Source organism: Schistocerca nitens, chromosome 12, assembly GCF_023898315.1.
Source record: "Schistocerca nitens isolate TAMUIC-IGC-003100 chromosome 12, iqSchNite1.1, whole genome shotgun sequence".
In the NCBI taxonomy this organism is placed as follows: Eukaryota; Metazoa; Arthropoda; class Insecta; order Orthoptera; family Acrididae; genus Schistocerca; species Schistocerca nitens.
The window spans coordinates 129589809-129610471 of record NC_064625.1 but is presented as its reverse complement, the minus strand read 5'-3'; the positions used below and the strand labels follow the sequence as shown (position 1 = coordinate 129610471).

Genomic DNA, 20663 nt, shown 5'->3' with positions numbered 1-20663 from the left:
ACCCTCAACAGCGAGTAGTTTGCCTTCCTTAATGTTCGCACATGCATTGACAATGCGCTGACGCATGTTGTTAGGTGTAGTTGGTGGATCATGATAGCAAATATTCTTCAACTTTCCCCACAGTGAGAAATCCGGGAATGTCAGATCCGGTGAACGTGCAGGCTACGGTATGGTGCTCCGATGACCAATCCACCTGTCATGAAATATGCTGTTCAATACCGCTTCAACCGCACGCATGCTATGTGCCGGACATCCACCATGTTGGAAGTACATCGCCATTCTGTCATGCAGTGAAACATCTTGTAGTAACATCGGTAGAACATTACGTAGGAAATCAGCATACACTGCACCATTTAGATTGCCATCGATTAAATGGGGGACAATTATCCTTCCTCCCATAATGCTGCACCATACATTATCCCGCCAAGGTCGCCGATGTTCCACTTGTCACAGCCATCGTGGATTTCCCGTTGCCCAATAGTGCATAAAATGCCGGTTTACGTTACCGCGTGCAAAAGATGTATCATCGTCCCATAATTTCTCTCGTGCCCGATGGCAGAACTGTACATGACGTTCAAAGTCGTCGTCATGCAATTCCTGGTACATAGAAATATAGTACGGGTGCAAACGATGTTGATGTACTAAGCATTCTCAACACCGACGCTCACACAATTTGTCTGCTACGGTGTGCGGATTAGCCGCGACAGCAGCTAAAACACCTACTTGGGCATCATCATTTGTTGCAGGTCGTGGTTGATGTTTCACATGTGGCTGAACACTTCCTGTTTCCTTAAATAATGTAACTATCCGGCGAATGGTCCGGACACTTGGATGATGTCAAGGATACCGAGCAGCATACATAACACACGCCCGTTGGGCATTGTGATCACATTAGCCACACATCGATATCGACCTTTTCCGCAATTGGTAAATGGTCCATTTTAACACGGGTAATGTATCATGAAGCAAATACCATCTGCACTGGCGGAATGTTACGTGATGCCACGTACTTATACATTTGTGACTATTACAGCACTATCTATCACAAAGCGAAAAAAGTGGTCCAACTAAAACATTCATATTTCTTTACGTATTACAGGAATATGTAATAAAAAATGGGGGTTGCTATTTAAAAAAACATAGTTGATATCTGTTTGACCTATGGCATCGCCATCTAGCAGGCCAACCACAACGCCATCTGGTTTCCCCCTTCAAGCTAGACAAGTTTTGTTCTTTGTAGTTTTTTTGTTTGATGTTTATTTCGTGAGATATTTGGCCTGGTCACTATCAATGGCCCACCCTGTACTTCAGAGTTGCTCATTGCACCCTGAGGGGGGGGGGGGGGGGGTATCAAACAGAGTAACTCCTCCAGCATCCCAGAAGACCATCACATTGACTTAACCGGCTGAGGGTGCAGTTTTGAAGTTTTTCTTCAGAAAAGAGGTGGTGTGACACCACACAAAGGATTGCCGTTTTGTTTCCAGTTCGAAGTGATGAACCCACGTGACAATGTTCGACAAAAATCTGTCGTGATCAGCCCTGTAATGTGCAAGAAGTTCTGAACAAACGGTCCTTCGTTGTTCTTTGTAGTCTCCTGTTAGGTGTTGGGTATGCCAGTGGGCTCACACCAACTGGTGGACGAGTGTGTCAGCACTACCAACAGAGACGTCCAGTTGTGCACCAATGTGTCCAGGTGTGCGGCGAGGTATTTGTGGTATGTCGATCATCTCGAATGAGAGTGTCTGCACATTCACACAGTGTAGGAGTCACAGGTGTTTGCAGCTGGCCGACATGCAGGAGATCGGACAAATTTGCATGAAATTGTTGCGTTGATAACAGATGCTTCACCAACAATTTGCAGTGTTTTTTTTCACTGCTACATCTCTGTAGACATTCTGCTGATGTTTATGAATATCTGTGATGCTCTGGTTTTCTGCCAAAAGAAATTCAATGGCAGCTCGCCGCTGTAACACCCTAATGAACCCCAAAACTCAATTAGGAAAGACCATCACGATGTAAAGTAGGGAAAAGTTATCCTGACAGGTACGACAACTTTGCCGATGATATAACACCAGAAAGTCTTGATAAACACCAACCTTAAGCATTACAGAGTGTGTTTTGGTAGAAAGGAAGGAAGAAAGGTCATCTTTAGCTATTTGCCAAACATTTAAGTAATAATTGCAAATTAATACCATGAAAGTTAAGTCCACAGAAATGTCGGTCAGAGATAACTTTTATGTGGAAGAGAGTTGTAAATGCAACAAAGAAATTCGATGTGTCTACAATACTCATTCACGGAAAAAGTAAGTCAGTTGCTAGCTATCGTGCTATCAAGTCATACGAGAGCAGCTCTTGCCATAGTTGAGCAAATGGAGTGCGACGAGATTGTTTTACTTTCAAGAGTCGCTGTTGCATGACGTAGACGCATGGATTTTGTGAACTGATATTCAGACTAGTGACTTGAAGCGAGATAGTATGCTGACTGTGTATACTGAGTTGTTGCACTTTATTAACGGAAGTAGACAATATTGGACTCAACATTCATATAAGTGAACTTATAGAAAGGAATGGACAAAGTTTCAAAAGACTATAATACACATTTAGGAGAGATTCACACAAATACATGAAGAAGATACAATTACACCGAGGGTTAAAGCTGTTGTAATTGTCAAGACACTTGAAACTAATAGAACTGCCAGTGCTAAGTAACCATGTGGGCGTGTGGCGTGATATTTGTAAAGTATTTAGCGAAAAGGAACAATAAAATTGTTCATCAAAAGTGGAAATTCAACGTGTCACTCCATAATTGTATGAATATTTGGTAATTGCTCATCAAAAGTTAATGAACAGTGACTATTTAACTTGGAAGTAAATTCGTGGACTGTTAGTTGTGACAAGGAAGGTTTGGACATACATAATATTACGATGCAAGATAATTAAGACATTGTTAAATAGTATCTGTGGATCTCGCATCATATAGAGCGAACAATTTTACTTAGCAACAGACAAACAATGACCAATACGATCTGCAATTGAACTTTTTCCTTACTTTTGGTTATGTGGACGATGCGCATGAGGGAAGATTCATTAATTACTGCACTAAAGTGTTAACCGGGCACATAATAATCCAACTTCAAACCATAGGAGACAATCAGAGTGCACAGTTCGCATTAATAAGGAAACTGTGCAGACTCGCAATCAAACTTTAATCATTACACGAGGAACAATTTCTTAAGAGCTTTTTCAGATCTTGTCTCTCGATAACCGATGGAGATGGAGATATCCATCATTGCGCATCGCGTCTCAACCCCACCGACCGAGCTGTAGCAGTAACAGCTCCACGGCGTCGACAACACCAGCACATGGCAGAGAGGGGATGTCACACCGCCTGCATCGTACCTCCATTATAGATGCCATCTTGAAAGCTACGTTTAGTGGTGCCACATACCAGAACTTCATGAAACTATAGTGGCTGAAGGAGGAATATTCCAATGTTCCACGACAAATTCTGCATTGTTTCAACAGAACTTGCTGAAAAAAAGTATTTTGCATTACTTATTGAACACCCCTTCGTATACCGCATGTGGATCATTAGAACGACATTGGGGAAATCAGAGCAAATGCTCAGGCATAAAAGCAAACTTTTTATGCGTACTGTACGCGAATGGAACTGCTGGTAGCAAGTGTGCTGATACTAAAGTACCCTGCCTCACATACCATGTTGTGGCTTGTGAAGTACAAATACACAACAAGCATAAATGTCGAAACACAAATGTAACAAAGCACGGACACTATCATTTTGCATGCTAACTGTTCCTCTCTCCTACATAACACTAATTAAAATGAACATTTAAGAAAATACTCATAATGATAACAATGATTTCTGCATTGTCTAGGAAGTGCAATGCCAATGGTAGTTCTAAGCTGCAGCCATGTCAATGAATGTGTTCCCACTACAATCCACCTCAACATTTGTGACAGTGTAGGGACAGTGCTAGCTGGACTTTCCAGGACTCCAAACAAACAATATTCATTTGAGGCTAAGTCAACACATTGGTGCCAACATCGTAGCCAATTCTGGATTGTCACTGCCGTAAGCCCCTCATGCATTGCGCCACACTGGCAATAGCCACCATTTGAATATGCAATAAGTTTAAAATAATGATTACACTGCAATTGATTTTAAGATCACTTCTCCCCCTTTTTAGCTTCATCAACATTTCGGGATGGGTTTGAGCCCCGACAACCTCCCCCCTCCCCTTCAATCTATGTACATGGTTGCAAACATTTAACTCTAAAGAACCATAAGACAGTAACAACAACGGAGGCAAACACAAAGCACAGTAAACTCAAGACAAGAAAGCTATAGAAATAAATCATCCACTAGAGCGTCAAACCTGTATGTCTGCGGAAGTGCCTGCTGAGAGTCGCCTTGTCCCGGAATTCCTTGTGGCATGCTGTACAGATGTATGGCCCTCCCCTGGGAATAGTTAATCCCAGTGGGAAGCTCTGTTGCACTTCTGCCTACGATCAAAACACAAAATCATTACCGTATTGCATGCGCAACATGAAGCAAACAGAGTAAATGCACTGACCAGCCAGAACATTATGAGCACTGACCTAGTATTGACATAAACCCATCCGGGCAATAGCAGCCTCACCTGGTGAGGAATGACTGATGCTCAGACGAATGCACGGTGCACGTAGTATCACAGAGTGTGTGGCCCGTGTGTAGAATGAGAAAGGAGCGCAATCTGTCTGAGATTGAGCGAGGCCAGATTGTGAATTTCAGGAACTGCACAACTTATCGGATGTTCGAGGAGAACTGTGGTGAGTATCTTCAACACCTGGTGAGACCAAGGTAAAACATGTCCAGATGTTGGGTGGCCACCCCTCATTACAGATGTCAGGACACCGTAGGCTGGGCAGACTGGTGAAACAGGACATGCGGCAAAGTGTGGCGGAATTAACATTAGACTTTAATGCTGGGCAGAGTACAAGTGTTTCTAAACAGTGCAGCCAACCAACACTCCTAATGATGGGCCTCCACAGCCGACGACCCATGTGCCACTGTTTACACCATGAGATTGGCAACTATGACTGAAATGGGCACACGACCATCAGCACTGGATGGTGGTGCAGTGTGTTAATGTGACACCCTCCTCTAATAATACCATATTTTTTTCAAAAATAACCAATACCATGTATACTATTGATTCTTATATAAGTGAACATTACCTCAGCTGTTTAATTAAATGAATTTCATATTCCACAAAAAGTGGAGCCAACAACAAGAAGAGAAAATGAAGATAAGTAAAAAGTTTTTCTTTTGTATTATCTTACGCCTCTTGTAGATTTTAAAATGTATTGTATTTCAGGCTAAAATGTGTAAAAAGAAATTAATTTGTTAGTTAAAATTACTCTTTTTTAAAAAAATATTTGAAATTACGAAATTTCTGGCATATTTAAAATTAATATTATTAATTATGTGATCCAATGCTAATTATTAAATTTATTCCTGGACTCATTTGTAAAATAATGATATATCTTGGCGATGATTCTTGTTTTGTAAAGAAAGTTTGTAAACTCTTTGGAATATTGTGAGTACTGCAAAATGTTAGGAGTAGTGGGCATGCTTCTGATGAAAGTAGAATTTTTCTAAGTTTGTCAAGAACAATGTAATTATTTTTTTTTTTTGATGTGGAAAATGTAAAGTCAGTGTGATATTTAATAATGTGACAAGGAATAAAATTCAAGAAATATACAGTCAAATCTTCATCAATTATTCAGTTCAACAGGAACCCGCAACATTATAAAAATTACAGCCACAACAGTGTACCCCAGGACACAAAAAGCGGAGCCAACAACAAGAAGAGAAAATGAAGATAAGTAAAAAGTTTTTCTTTTGTATTATCTTACGCCTCTTGTAGATTTTAAAATTTGTGCAAAGACAGAGAACTATAATAGCGATGTGTGGGAGGGTAAGATTACAAGTGGCAGAGCGTTGAATGGTCTGATAAATCCAATACCTTCTTCATCCTGCTGATGGGTGGGCACGAGTCCGTCATCTTCCAGGGAAACAGCTACTTGACACTTATACTGTGGAACAGAGACAAGCTGGCGGGAGCTTCATTATGCTCTGGGAAACATTCACAAGGATATCCATGGGTCCAGTAGATGGCCAAGAAGTATCGTACACTGGTTGCAGACCACACACACTCCTTCATGACAATCATGTTTCCTAATGATAGTGGCATTTTTAAATGCACCATGTCACAAGACCAGGAATGTGATGGAGTTGTTCGAGGAACACAGTGGTGAGTTCCAATTGATGTGCTGGACAGCAACTTGTCAGATCTAAAAGTGATCAAACATCTGGCATGCAATTCAACATGGTGTCACATATTGTTGCCCTCCTCCCTGGAATTTACAGGAATTAGGTGGCTTGTGCATGCAGATGTGGCGCCAGCTCCCTCCAGCGACCTACCACGGCCTCATTGTTTCCATGCCACGACATATCGCTACTGTTATCTGTGACAAAGGTAGAAATACCAGCTATCACGCAGGTGGTCATAATTTTCTGGCTGATCAGTGTACATACACTGAAGTTTTAAAAGGGTTCTGGTTATGTGTTGTGATTGAACCAATAAACTCACAAATTACCTGTCAGCCTGATACTGCTCATGAACTTTTACCTCGACTATTTTCTTATAAACACCTTCTCGTAGTTTCTTCATACTGTGCACCTGCTACGCAGTGCCAAAAACTCTCAACGTGCGACTTCATTTCTGTCTGTAGAGGGTTGAGAGCTGTAAGAGCTCTGTAATCTACAAGTTATGAAATGAAATAACTGCCTTTTAAAGTGCTCTTCTGTATTTTGTTGCTCTTATGAAACATTTACATGCATTGTATGAACAGGTCTCATATTCACCAGAAAAACATTTTCAAAGTTAATATTGTTACATCACAGAAGAGAGTGACATTTACCTTCAGCTTTTCAATTAGGCATTGGCATTGTAGATAGCACCTCTTTGTCTCTGCCTTTCAAAACGCTGCCAAGCCACGAAGCCAAAGCAAAAGCAACTCCTTCTATCAGGCAGACACTCTATCACTGTCACACTTTCTCGATGCTTCCTTCATCACCTCTGCATTTACACGAAACAAAGTGTGCACAGTTGAGATTCTCTAGATACTAACGACATAAACAATGTTTTCAGATGAACGTCTTTTATCTGATTGTGAGGAAGAGGTGGGACTCCACGTTACACCACAACACAGATGAAATAAAACATTTAACGGCATGTCAGACCACCTATGGAAGGCAATGCAGCAGCAATTCTGCATGACAAATTCTCGGCAGGTTTCCAGAGGTGTGTGTCACCAGACGCCTACACACAGGTCACACAGTTACCATATACAGGGTGTCTCAAAAGAAAGTATATATTTGATGTGTCAAAATAAAATATAGGCTAAAGTCTACGGACTCTATCTTTATTTATTATTCAAATATACAGGTTAGGAATTTTCTTCTTAAAAATAATGTCATTTAAATGCAAATCAGCATGCCTATGGCACTCATTTAAATGATGACAAAATTTTGCATGACAGCTCGGCACATAGACAGTGGGATGGCTGCCATTTTGCTACGGATATTTTCTATCAATTGATCCAGATAAGTCAGATTATTGACATATATTTTAGATTTGACAGATCCCCACAAGAAAAAAATCCATGATGCTCAAATCTGGATTACGTGAGGCAATTTGTGTCACCTCTCCTGGAGATCAGTTTGCCAGGAAACACTTCATGAGTTCACAGAATAGATGCATAGATGTGTGTGCTGTGGTTCCATTTTGATGTAACCATGTCCTTTTGTTATAACCAGAAATGTTTTGCAATTCAGTTACCAAATGAGTCATTTATCATTGTCACGTAATGTTCCAAATTCACTGTAACAGCACAACCGTTCCTGTCCTCAAAAAAGTATGTGGCAATTATTACTCGAGCCGACATTGTAGCCCTTGCAGTAACTTTTGGTGAATGAAGCGGTTTCTCCTGTTTCTGTTTAGGATTTGGTGCACTCCAGTAGTGGCAATTTTGCTTTTTGATGTGATCGTTCAGGTGAAAGTGAGTCTCAACAGAGAACAAGATGATGATAAATGAAGGGCACTCAGTCACATCATTAACAAACTGAAGCCTATACCTGGCATCCTGAGACTTTAATTCTTGTACCAACTGGAATTTGTAATGGTGCAGTTAACAGTAATTTTGCAGAATTTTGTGCACTGATGAGCTATGTACATTTAAAGAACTTGCATGCTTACGAATGGAGAGGTTAGCATCATCACAAATGGACCAATTTGCACTCTCCACCGATTCACCTGTTCTGATGACCTTGGCCACCTAAACTTTTTTTCCAGTGTTGAACCGGTCTCCACAAATGTTTTGATCCATTTGCGGACAAGGGGAATACTTGAGGCATCAGTCACATTATGGAATCCGTGATGACTGCAAAACTTTGTCCACATTACAGATGCCAAATTGCAGTCTCTGTAAAATTCTCACACGCAGAACGTGCAGTCCACTCCCGAGAAGGGCTCCGTATCGTGCGAGTTCCTAAAGGCCAAGCAGGCGATGAACGTAACCCATCCTGCCCCCCCATTCTCCACTGGCTTGCTGCTCACGCACAGAGAGCTCTTCAAATATAAACTTTTGTTTGAGACACCCTGTATTACATGTTGATGGTCTGAGTGTGTGAAGCACCCCACATGTGTACCATCAGGTTCAAACTGGGCAAATTTGGTGGCTGAGACACGTCAATGTGAGTTCATTGTCATGGTCTTCACACCACTATAGCACTGTTCTGGCCTTGTGGCACATGAAGTTATCCTGCTGGAAGATGGCACTGCCATGGGGAAGTCCTCAAGCATGAAGGGAAGCAGGTATTCCATAATATTTTGCACATATTGCATAGCTGTGTCTGTGCCTTCTATTACTCAAGTCCCACAGATGCTACAGTGAATGTCCTCCACAGCATAATACTGCCCCCACAAGCCACATCCACGGCACACAGCACATTTCATATACCTTTTCAACTCTGTGACAGCGTATCCACAAATGAATGTCAATCTGGTGTAATGAGGAACAAGATTCAACTGGCTGGGTGACAGGTTTACATCAATGTGTGATCCAATCTGAATTACTCCTGCCCACTGCCTTCTTAATTGACAATGTGTCATTGTGTCAACACAGGGACATGTAGGGGTTGTCTTCTGTGGAGCCTCAAGTTCAACAATGTGTGTTGAATTGTGTGCTCTGAAACACCACTGCTCTCCATAATTTGATCTGCCACAGATTGCTGCTAATATGCTTTACAGGATGGGCAAGCATTCAACCACCACATTCTCTGATGAAGCACAGATGCCCAATACACTGTCTTTTTGCATTTTCGCCATCTTTCAACCACTTTCCATTGGTGCTTATGTCAGTAGCCAATAAAGAGCTGACTAACATTGCCATTTCTGAGATGCACATTCCCAGGTGCTGGGCCATAACAATCTGCCTTTTGCCAAAGTCAATTACGTCAGTGGATTTCTCGATTCACGAGCTGTATCACTGTTAGTATGGTTACCCATCCATCTCTGTTCAGTGTATACAGATTGTTTGTTCAAACTTGAAACAGCTAAATATCTCAAAAACAATGCATCACACAAAAAAAAGAATGTTCTACGTGAAAACTTAACATCAGTAATGGAGAAATCTGTCTGTGCTACAACTATCCACCACCTAACCATCCCTCCTGCTTGGGCATATTCAGCTTTGTATTTTCCAATCGCAACACCTCCTCCCCAATATTTATTCCATATTTGGATTCTATGCCAAAAAATATGTACAGTTTAGTTAAACCATTGTTTCCTATTCGTGGTAGATGACATGGTAATTAACAAATATAAAGTGTGCCTGTTTTTGTAATTAAGAACCGACAGATTCGTTTATACATTTAATTTACAATGTAAATGTAAACCATTGTGCTCTAATGATTCGTACTGATGTTCAAACATTGTTCTAGTGTTGCAAATGTGATTGTACAGTATAAATAATATGGCGATACACTGACATTTCTGGCAAATGAGCTACTTGTACGGTAATGTAGTTTTCTGTTTGTTTTGTTGTAGGGCGCAACAACAACTAGGGTCATACACACCTGTGTCAGAAACGTAGGACGTGAAGATGAAACAGCGTTAAAAATGACTACACATTAAGCCCAAGCGACGGAGGGTAAAACCGCTAAAAACAGGGACTTGCAGAAAGGTCCATAAAATATGCCATACAGACAATGGAGGTTCTGAACTAAAGATTAAACATCCTTCACTGTATTGTTACGATGGATAAAAAGTAAAATGCGATTGACAGTCTGTGTGCCGTTCGCTAAAATGGCCGATAACTCAGACGTCAATCATAAATGAGAATGTAAGTGATTACAAAAAAGGGCATTCCGTCAGGAAATGGTGAACTGTTAGAAGTTGAGGGCAATGAGCACAAAGTGGTTAGGATCACCACTTAACAAACGGTGATAGCTAAAAAGACAGTGCCCGATACGCACCTAGACAAAATAATCTCCTCGCAGCGACAGGGTCAAGAGGAGGCCGGTCGAGCCCCTGGGAGAGGTTTAATTCCCAGGAGCTTGTTTCCGTGAAGGGAATACCAGTGGTGATGCCAAAGTGACAGCACCTCCTGACAGACGGCAACACAGAGATCGTCAGAAGGGGTGGAAGAACTAGTGGCCCGAGATAGGACTGTAGCCTCAGCAGCAGCGTCAGCGGCCTCGTTTCCCGTCAGGGCCCACATAAACATTGCAGTAGCTCCTTCAAGAGTCAGCAACTGAAAGCTTTCCTAGGGCCATTGCACTACACAATGGATGGTGTACAGCACCCAGAGGCTCTGAAAGGCACCGAGAGATTCTGAGTGGATGACACAATTCACAAGCCTGTGTCGCCAGATGTACTGTAGTGTCGGACACAGGTTGAAGATTCGAATGGTTCAAATGGCTCTGAGCAATATGGGAACAAACATCTGAGGACGTCAGTCCCCTAGAACTACTGAAACCTAACTAACCTAAGGACATCACACATCAATGTGTAGTCTTCTTTATTAATAAACTAAATTATTCTATTGAGGAAATAAATTCTTAACCTAAAAATAAGGAAGAGGAGAATTTTCAAGCAAACACGGGCCTAGTAATACTAGGCCCCGTGTTGCGTTGCACCGTCAGAGAGGCGGAAGTCCTTATCAACGCTCATTAAACACCGGAAATGAGTTTTCTGTAATTATTGTGTATCAGCAGTCTAATCTCCATAAGAATAACATTGCCGGAAGTGAGTTTTCCAGCAACACAGGATAAGTAATAATAATAGACGGAGAAAATTTCTAAGTCCGAATCAAGGTCAACGGACACTCCTGATTTACAAATCACTTGTTAATGTGGACGGCACTCTTCGTGCTTCGACATCTTCTGCGAAGGGTAAAAAGAACGAAGTAAGAGGAGTTGGTAAAACTACTCAATTTGTTCTTATTAATGGACCTACTTTATTTTGTGTTGCGAGGTTAAATTTTTCTTTAATGAAAGTTTCTTCTTCTTCCAGTTTGGGTAACGGATGGCTAACTGTAGCTTTCGTTGCTTGTAACAATGCAGGAAGAGCCGGTTTGGAATCCTTTGAAACCCGGGAAATCTTAGCTTACCGTACTATACCTGTTTCTGAGATTACTATTGCTAGTGAGGGTTCCTACCTATTACCACACGGGAGTTTGTCTTTGTCTTGTCATAGACGTTGTAAGATAAATTCTGATTCCAGTGTTCACTTGTGGGTGAAGGCTAGTGGTCCTTCTTCTTTGGAAGATTGTCGCATTGTGGGTGATTGTACTCTATATAATCATTGAAAGCAGTTTACTATGTGGTGGTGGCTGTCCTGTATTGGGGCTGGTGGGCGGGTACTTCATTACGTACTTTACTGCTGTGTGGGACTTAGAAAAATTTTCGCCGTCTATTATTTTACTTGTCTGTTTGTTGCGCGAAAACTAACTTCCGGTTGCGCAATCGCGCTGATAAGGACTGTCATGGTCTATAAATAGCCTATTACATATCCCTTTCTGCACAACACAGCTCTAGTATTACTAGGCTGTGTTGCAGAATAATTCCTTGTAGTCTTATTTTTATTATATTGCCCGAGGCAGGATTAGAACCTGCAACTGTAGCAGTTGCGCACTTCCAGAGTGAAGTGCCTAGAACTGCTCGGCCACCGCGGCCAGCCAGGTTGACGAGCTCTGCCGTAAATACTAAGCAGTGTTCCAGAAGCCAATACTGAAAAACGTCGGTGCCGATGATGAAGGCACACCCGACACCACAGTCATACTGAGAGCCACCAGTGTACACAGAGGACCTATCGAGAAGTTCCGTGCGAAGGTCGAGAAACGTACGGCAATAGAGCGTGGCGGGAAACGAGCGAAGTAAAAGGTGAACGTGGACTGTGGCACAAAGCCAAGGTGGCGAAGGGCTCACACCGATTGGGAAAGTGGCAGTTAGAGTGAAGTTAAGCTGCCAGGGATATAGCTGAAAGTGAACTCCATGAGGTGACAGAAGAGGGACAGGCCCCATACTGGCAATCAAAGGAGTCATCAAAGGAGGAGGCATACAGTGGGTGGCCAGACATGGCAGACAAATGGCCTGCATATCTGCTAAGGAGAAAATCATGGCGGTACGAGAGTGGTTCCTCAGCATATTGTGCATAACGACTCTCAACTGGGTTGGTGTACAAGGCACCAGTGGGCAAACAGATGCCACTACAGTGGATTCCACTGAGACAGTATAAGATGGACAGACATGCAGATGCATAAATGAAATGCCCATACTCTAGTTTTGATCAGACAAGAGACCAGTACAAACAGAGGAGGGTAGTCCAATCTGCTCCCCAGAAAGTACTGCTGAGGACACGTAGCACACCGAGGGACCACGTACAGTGGCAGCCAGGTAAGACACACGGGAGGACCAAGAAATTTCCTATCAAGCATGAGCCCCAGGAATTTTGTAGTTTCAATCAACAGAAGAACAACAGGCCAAAGATGTAAGGATAGGAAGGAACCAATTACACTGCCAGTAATTCATACAAATAGTTTTGTCAAAGGAAAAGCGAAAGCCACTGTCACTGCTCCACGAGTAAAGAAGATCGAGACAATGCTGGAAATGCCACTCGAGGAGACAAGTGTGCAGAAAACCATTCATGACACAGGTTGAAAAAGTGACAAGACAGTCAACTGCAGAATGGAGTGCTCAAAATCCACACTGTGCAGTGGTTGGTAAACTGCGAGACTCGAGCCACCAATACCAGTAGGCACGAATCATATATTCCATCACCTTTCAAACACAGCTGGTGAGAGAAATGGGGCAGTAGCTAGAAGGGAGGTGTTTGTCCTTACTGGACTTAAGTGTGGGTATGACACATCAGCATCAGTAGTATGTATGAAGCAGAAAGTGCTTGCCTGCAAGAGAAAAGTTCTGCAACATCTGGATGCGAACTTCATCTGGTCCTGGGGCGGAGGATTGAGATGAAGTGAGAGCAGGACCTAGCTCTTCATAGTAAAGGTGGCATTGTAGCCCTCCACTCGTTTCCAATGGAGGGAGGCCGAGTGGTAGTTGGTGGAGCTTGAAATCTCTACAAAATTGTAGCCCAAAGTGTTGGAGATAACAGTAGGATCCACTATGACATCATCTGCTATGGTCAGGATGGAGATTGGGGAATGAACCTTGGTCCCGGAAAGCTAACACTGGTTGGCCCACTTGACTGAAGAGGGAGTAGAACTTTTAGAAGAACTAGTAAATGAAATCCAGCGAGTATTTTTGCTATCTTGAAAAATGTGACAACACTGTGCACACAACTTTATAACGAATGCATTGTAGAATGACGGTTAGAAATGCTGAGCACACGTCTCCGCCTGCGAATTGCGTCAAGACACACCTCATTCCAGCAAGGGACTTGGACGTGGCGCAGTAAAGATGAAATACGAGGAATAGAACATTCTGGTCGGTAAGGACAACATTTGCAAAATATTCTACCTGGGTATCAGAACTACAGAAATGTTGTTCATTGGAGGTCTGCAGGGAGAAGTCAAGCCTCCATTCGGCCATAGAAAGCTGCCAGTTGGAGGTGCACTTAGGTGGGGTAGGAATTGGCAAGTGGATAGCATGAGTATGTGTTAGAGAGAACAGACCACTAGAGATAACAGATAAGCTGGGCAGTGCACAAGGAGAAGTCCAAATGGGAATAGGTGTGTGTGGAGCCTCAGAGGAAAGTGGGTACATGTTAAGGCAGATGAAGTTGAGTTGCTGAGAAGGTCAGTCAAGAGGGCACCTCTCAGACTGGTTCTTTGAGATCTCCAAAGGGGATAGTGGGCATTAAAGTCACCAAGCAGCAAAAAGGGGTGAGGGAGTTGTCACTGTGGTACAAATTCATGATGAACTAATCCTTCAAGGTCAAAGGAAACTATCAGCATGGCTTTGACATTTGACCGGATGAGCTTTTTTGGTCTCGTGGAACCTTTCCCGACCCATTGTGAAGAATGAACCTTGGTCTCTACATCACAACCATAGATCTACATCTCATCAACAGTTATGATTCTCTTAAGAAACATATCATTCTCATTTGTGCAATCCAAAAGCTCTTCACACACTGCCATGTGAAGATCTTTCCAGTCATGACTCATGAGCTTCGGGATGAACTTGGCGACAACACGATGCACTCCAAGATACTGTTATTGGATTTCATTATATGATCCAACTGAAATGTTACAGTCTTCTGCAATCTCTCGGAGAGTCAGGCTTCGATTGGCATGCACAAATTTGTTGATGTTGCTGACATGAGGGTTATTGGAAGAAGCTGAAGGGCATCCTGAACGAGTGTCATCTGTAATTTCTGACGAGCCATTTTTAAACCGTGTGAACCATTCGTAACACCAAGTACAGCTTAAGCACTCATCACCGTAGGCTTCCTCCACCATTTGGTGTGTCTCTGTATCGAATTTCTTGAGTTTCACACAAAATCTAATGGAGACACATTGCTCCTTTAACTCTGCCATCTCAAAATTCGCAAACTGTGTGACACAACATTCTACTCGATAGCACTGATTGATAACTAACAGACATATAACAATGAAACTTCTGGCAGTTACACATTAAACACAGGCGTGTGCGGGGGTGCCAACTGCATTTTGCATCAACACACCTATGGCGTGAAATTACGAATGTTCCAGAATTTTTTTAACACACCTCGTACTTTAAGTACAATACCTTACTATAGTGATCTTCATAAAGTCCACAACTTTATTTTCTATACTCTGAATGTAACAAACTTTGGTAAATCAGTATTTTTTCTATATCAAAATGTTGAATAAAAGCAAAATGTATATTGTAATCAAAGTACTGAGGCTATAATGCTATATTTTGGCACTGAGTTTGAGAGTGTTCGAAATTCTAAGCTTTCAGACAATATCTTTCAGAGCTGCAGCATCAGGGGGCCATTGTCAAGTCGGACAATGTAGGCACGGTTGTTGATTTTTTGCTAGTTAACTATTTAGAAAAATAACTGCCTACATACTCAGTGATGTTATCCATCTTATTTACATTCCTGTCAACGGCTCACCTCCTCGACTACACAGTGAGTTGATGTTTTACTATTCCCATCATTTATTTGCTACAAGTCATAAATATAACTATACATTACTCAACTATTGTGGTTGCTGACCTTTTTATTCTGAACACTGTTGTCTTTGGCCAATTCTCCACTGCAGTTTGTACTTTCTTCTTGATTAACAGCAACCTGATCTTGGGCAGTTTCATCTCCACTTTCTTCCTCTGTTGAAGATTTCTAAAAAATAAACAAAGATTACTTTAGATGAAAACAAACTAGTTTTCATCTTTAGATCAATAACAGAATTATATTTGGTTAAAGTGCATACAGCCCACAGAAATAGTAACTAAAAAGCTCAGAACTATTAGCAGATGAGCCTCGCTGTACTGTTGGGTCCTGACGGAAAATTGAGCGGGTCGACCAGAGCATCCGATCCCACCCGTCGGCTTTGACCCGTGAAGTAAGGCTGTTGTGATGTGTGACGGCACGACGGAGCCAAATTTAGCTTGTGAGAGTGGCGTGTTTGTAGGTGTCATTTTGTGTGATCAGTGGTGATCTCTGGTGGTGTGTTAGGTGATGTTTTTGGTTTAGTTTGCGTGTGTGGCGTGTTTATGAGTGGCGTATTGTTGCAGTCTGTGGTTCTGTCTGGTGGTGTGTTTATGGGTAGCGTGTTACGTGGCGTATGGGGTTCATTTGCGTGATAGCATTGAACGTGTGTGGTACTGATAGCATTGCGCGTGCATGGTACCGGGACTGTGCTTTCAGAGGAATATTTTTGTCAGTGAGTTAACGATTTTAGTTTTGCTATTTCGACATTACTGTAGTTTTTTTTCTGTTCGTCGTGTGTGAATTTTGGTAAATTGCTTTTTTTATGTCTTTGGTAGGTATGGATATGACTGACAAAGTCAACAGTTTTCGGTTGTTGGCGATAATGGGGGACAGTGCATTGCCTCTAATAAAATTTCTTCAATTATTCAGATTTTTGGATGAAGTCGTGAAATGTTCAGTATATTGTGAAGAAATGAGGCTTACTAAAGTTCCGGCGTCTCAGACCAGGGATGGCTGTATGTGGAGATGTCGTAAGGATAACAGGTCAAGGGAAGTGTTCAATTCCAATTTTGTTGGTTTTTTGTGTTTTTTGAGGTAGTGATGATTGTGGACGTGGTTGTAGTTTTGGGTTTTATGATTTGCTATCAGTAGTTTCTGTTGACCTATATAGGTCAAAGAAAGTGTTCGATTCCAATGTGTGGTTGTGGCTGTGGGTGTTCTGGTATCGGGAGTTGCTGTTGAGCTATATAGGTCAAGTGAAGAGTTCAGTTCCAGTTTGTGGGATCAGGAGTTGCTGTTGAGCTATATAGGTCAATGGAAGTGTTATTTGTGGGATTGGGAGCTGATGTTGAGCTATATAGGTCAAGGGAAGTGTCCGATTCCAGAGGATATTGTGTTTAGTGGAATTTGGGGAGTTTTGTGTTGTTGGTTTTTTTTCGTCGTTTTGTGTGGTTTGGTATAGTGGTGTGTGTCTAAATTTGTTTATATTTACTCTGTCCCCACCTAAAAACCACCAATTTCCCACACTTGTCCTGTTAGTTGTATTAGGTTTTTGTGGAACGTGTGTGTGTTGGTTTTTCAATGTATTTTCGTGTTTGTTGTCATGTTTACGTAATGACGTCATAGGCGCCATGTTGGAGTCGTAGTGTATGGTCGCTTCCGCCATATTTGTGACGTCATAGGTCAAAGCAGACGGGTGGAATCAGATGCTTGTGTATTTCTAATTGTGCCTGCAGCAGCTTTGGGTATGACTGGCCAGTAGTATCTCAGCTGAAGGAAAGGAGAAATCAACTCGCCTATGTCGTTAGATCCACTCATCTATGTCATCAGACATGATACTGACAAGTGGGACATTAGTAAGGTACTGGAGCTTCAACAGTCACTGATATACAGAGGTTCACTCTGACACAGATGAACCAAAGCGATCCGATTCACCAGCATCTGTGACATGATAAGCCATTCAAAGAGCTGGAGCTAGTTAGAATATCTTAATCTCAAGTAATGATTTCCCACAGTGTGTTCAGAACAGAGAAAAAAATGCTGTTTAATGACAACAGCACCATAATTATCACAAATAATACACCAACACTGCTGACCAAAAGAAAGACAATTATGCTGTCAAAGATGTCCACAAATGGTCACTGAACAACAGAGTAACACTAAATGTAAATAAGACAAAGTGTATGAACTCTCGACTGAACAAGAAACACGATGGTGCTAGACTCAAAGTGAATAATGCCTTATCAGAATGTGTAAATTAGACTTAATTCTTGGGGTTGCATGTTGTCTGTCAACTGAAGTGGGCAGAGCATGGGAAGGTTTTGGCAAGCCAATATCTACAGCTTCTTATGCCCTTCAGTTCATTGCTCCAGTTTGTAACATTTTGTGCCTCAATTGTTGCAGACAGATACTAAAAATACCATAAAAGCCATCTTAAAAAGTTTCAAGGACAAGCATTAATAGATAAGTCTAGGAATACACAACAGTCCCTCAAATATGACCCTCATATCGACAATGAATGCACAATTAGATAAACTGCACCATGCACAGAGGTGTTTGAGCAATCATTCTCGTTACTCTGTGTACACGAATTGAACAGGTAGCAACCCTAACGTGTTGCATAACAGAAAGTACCCTCTGCCGTGCACTTCGCAGTGTTTGCAGAATATTGATTGAGAAGATTATGTCTAGTATAGCACTGTTGTGTTTGGACAATTTTTGGACTGAAGACGGCTTTATTTTATGCTCTAATGTCGTAGTTGATTGTAGGATTTATTTTGATAGTTAATACAATTTTTTAATTAGGAACTTAACAAATTTCTGAAAAAATTGATCAACACTTACGTTTTGAACACATTTTAAACAGCAAGTTCTTTTATAGCTGCTTGGTCGGCTGGTTGCAGTGCCCAAAGCATGTGAAATCACATAAAAACCACTCCTCCTCCACCGCTGCCACCAGCACCCACGTAGTCATACTTTGGAAAGCAATATTGTGTGGAAAGCAAATTCTAGGTTGATGTGTATAAAACACTTCACTATAATACACCATGGCCGAGAGAAAGCATAACTGTGTCCATACCTCTGAATTGTGACAATCAGCTTGCGGTTCCAATGAGTCAGCCTTTGGCGTTATTTCAAAAAGAGCATCAAATGATTCAGCTCTCGTTGTTACTTCGAATCCAGCGGCGTTGTCTTGCCATTCCACTCCTGGATTATCGTCTTCTGCTGTATTCGCTGCATCGCTGCTGTGCCTGGGTAGCTTGCATGCCTTTTCCCTCTCATCGAAGCAAGAATATGGCTCTGTGGCATCAAGCTGTCCATAATGTTTCTCTCTTGAACATGTTCCCAGCAACCCCTGTCAAGCATACAAGGGAAAGAAAATTTATCGCGTCATATATACCGAACTTATCTGTCTCGTACAGATGATTGTAAAATCATAACTGACATCAAACATATTCAGAAGATCCTCCTCATACCTGCAGCTGCTCTAGGTAATTAAGTAGTTTCTCAACAAATTCTTCATCCCTCTGCGCAAGGACAGCGTCGTTTACATCTGGATGTACGAGTATGTAACTATCTAAAAATCTGTGGCTCTTCAGCTGAAATAACAAGCTCAAGTCATCACTAATTCTACTGTACGAAATAAATAACACGCGATTAACTTTACAACAATGGGACAAAAACCAACATATGTAACATGAAATAATGGTATTATGTACGCACAAACGCCAGAAAGTCGCCGAGGAACACATAAATACTCGTCAGTGTTTCACTTTGTATAGCCATTCAACGAGATGAGTTCACTACCTCACCGTCTTCAAAACAAAACTGACAGCTCGTCCAAAGAAGTTCGTATTTGTTTACAATGCAAAGTCGATTTTTGTTCCCAAATACATCAAGCAACTTATCAAGTAAATAAATAATGGTTTCATTTTTAATTAAAATCAACTACTCCTTATGCTAAGAGTATTTAAAGTGTGTCTCGTTATATGTTTCACAGCTTGGTTGCTTTAAAATTGCTTCTGCAGTATTAGCTGCTATTGCATCGTAAATGAACCTGCGTACTTGAAAAAGTACGTTCTTTCCTTTTAATCTTCACCTCAAACTTTTTAGTATTCCTTGCTTCTATAATATGCTATCAGTCCTGATAGTATGACAGTAATGCTGTAAAGTTGTGATCAAGGTGGTTAGATTCTAACCTCATTGGTTGTGGTAAACACAGTGATCTCTGAGTTAACAGCAGACTGTGCGGAATAACGGCGCGGCAATACGAAAAGTACAGTTTGTGTTTAAAGCTAGCGCTAGTGACGTACTACGTGGTATGAAGTAATTTCTTTAATGGCATTCGCAGATCTTATTTAAGAATCATTTCTAACCACGCCACGAGTGGTAACATGGCGCCTTGCCGTCTACCGTTGCTGAAATTTCCGCTGACGCTGGCGCAGTCGCACTCGGGCGGCCGGCGCGCGCAGATGCGCTCGCTTCCGTGCCGATCGATTCGCGTATCGCAGCAGACGGTGTTCGCCTAGCGAATCGCTGGGTGTTCCTGTACTTGTCACATCGAGCAAGATGGCGCTTGATTTTGCTGCGACTTACAAAGTTCTGGTCCTGGGTGACTCAAACGTAGGCAAGACGTGCATCGTACACCGCTATTGCGACGAACGCTATTACGACGTGTATATCGCCACCATTGGTAAGTCCCCCATCATCACGTTAGCACCATACACCTGTCATTTTCACAAAGTTGTCTCCACCCATTGCAGCTACCTTTGTTCGGATATCGCATGATAACATCTGATAACGCGCTGGACATCAATAGTCAATGTTGAATGGTAAATCATGCCGTTAACGCTGTGTTACAGAATTAATTTTGATATACATCCTTAATGTTTCAGCAGTATACCGATTATGCGCTGTGTACGGAGATTTAATGGAACA

The 20663-nt window shown here is 41.9% G+C and overlaps 2 protein-coding genes across 3 annotated transcripts in view; one reads left to right on the top strand and one right to left on the bottom strand.

The window, feature by feature from the left end:
- LOC126215128 (zinc finger protein ZFP2-like) overlaps nucleotides 1-19755 on the bottom strand; it is an 81007-nt gene extending 61252 nt beyond the window's left edge. Inside the window, exons 1-5 of one of the 2 annotated variants that reach the window (XM_049941790.1) lie at nucleotides 19449-19755; nucleotides 19202-19324; nucleotides 18805-19080; nucleotides 15792-15914; nucleotides 4398-4524 (exon numbers count right to left, since the gene is read on the bottom strand). In XM_049941790.1, the coding sequence (XP_049797747.1) occupies nucleotides 4398-4524; nucleotides 15792-15914; nucleotides 18805-19080; nucleotides 19202-19324; nucleotides 19449-19511 (712 nt within the window). In that variant the 5' untranslated portion in view covers nucleotides 19512-19755. The remainder of the gene's footprint in view (nucleotides 1-4397; nucleotides 4525-15791; nucleotides 15915-18804; nucleotides 19081-19201; nucleotides 19325-19448) is intronic. The other variant, XM_049941789.1, reaches the window with a different exon arrangement.
- A 495-nt stretch (nucleotides 19756-20250) lies between these two features.
- The window catches only part of LOC126215188 (ras-related protein Rab-8A), a 256673-nt gene continuing 256260 nt past the window's right edge, over nucleotides 20251-20663 (top strand). Inside the window, exon 1 of the mRNA XM_049941856.1 lies at nucleotides 20251-20418. Coding sequence (XP_049797813.1) covers nucleotides 20295-20418 — 124 coding nt within the window. The 5' untranslated portion in view covers nucleotides 20251-20294. The remainder of the gene's footprint in view (nucleotides 20419-20663) is intronic.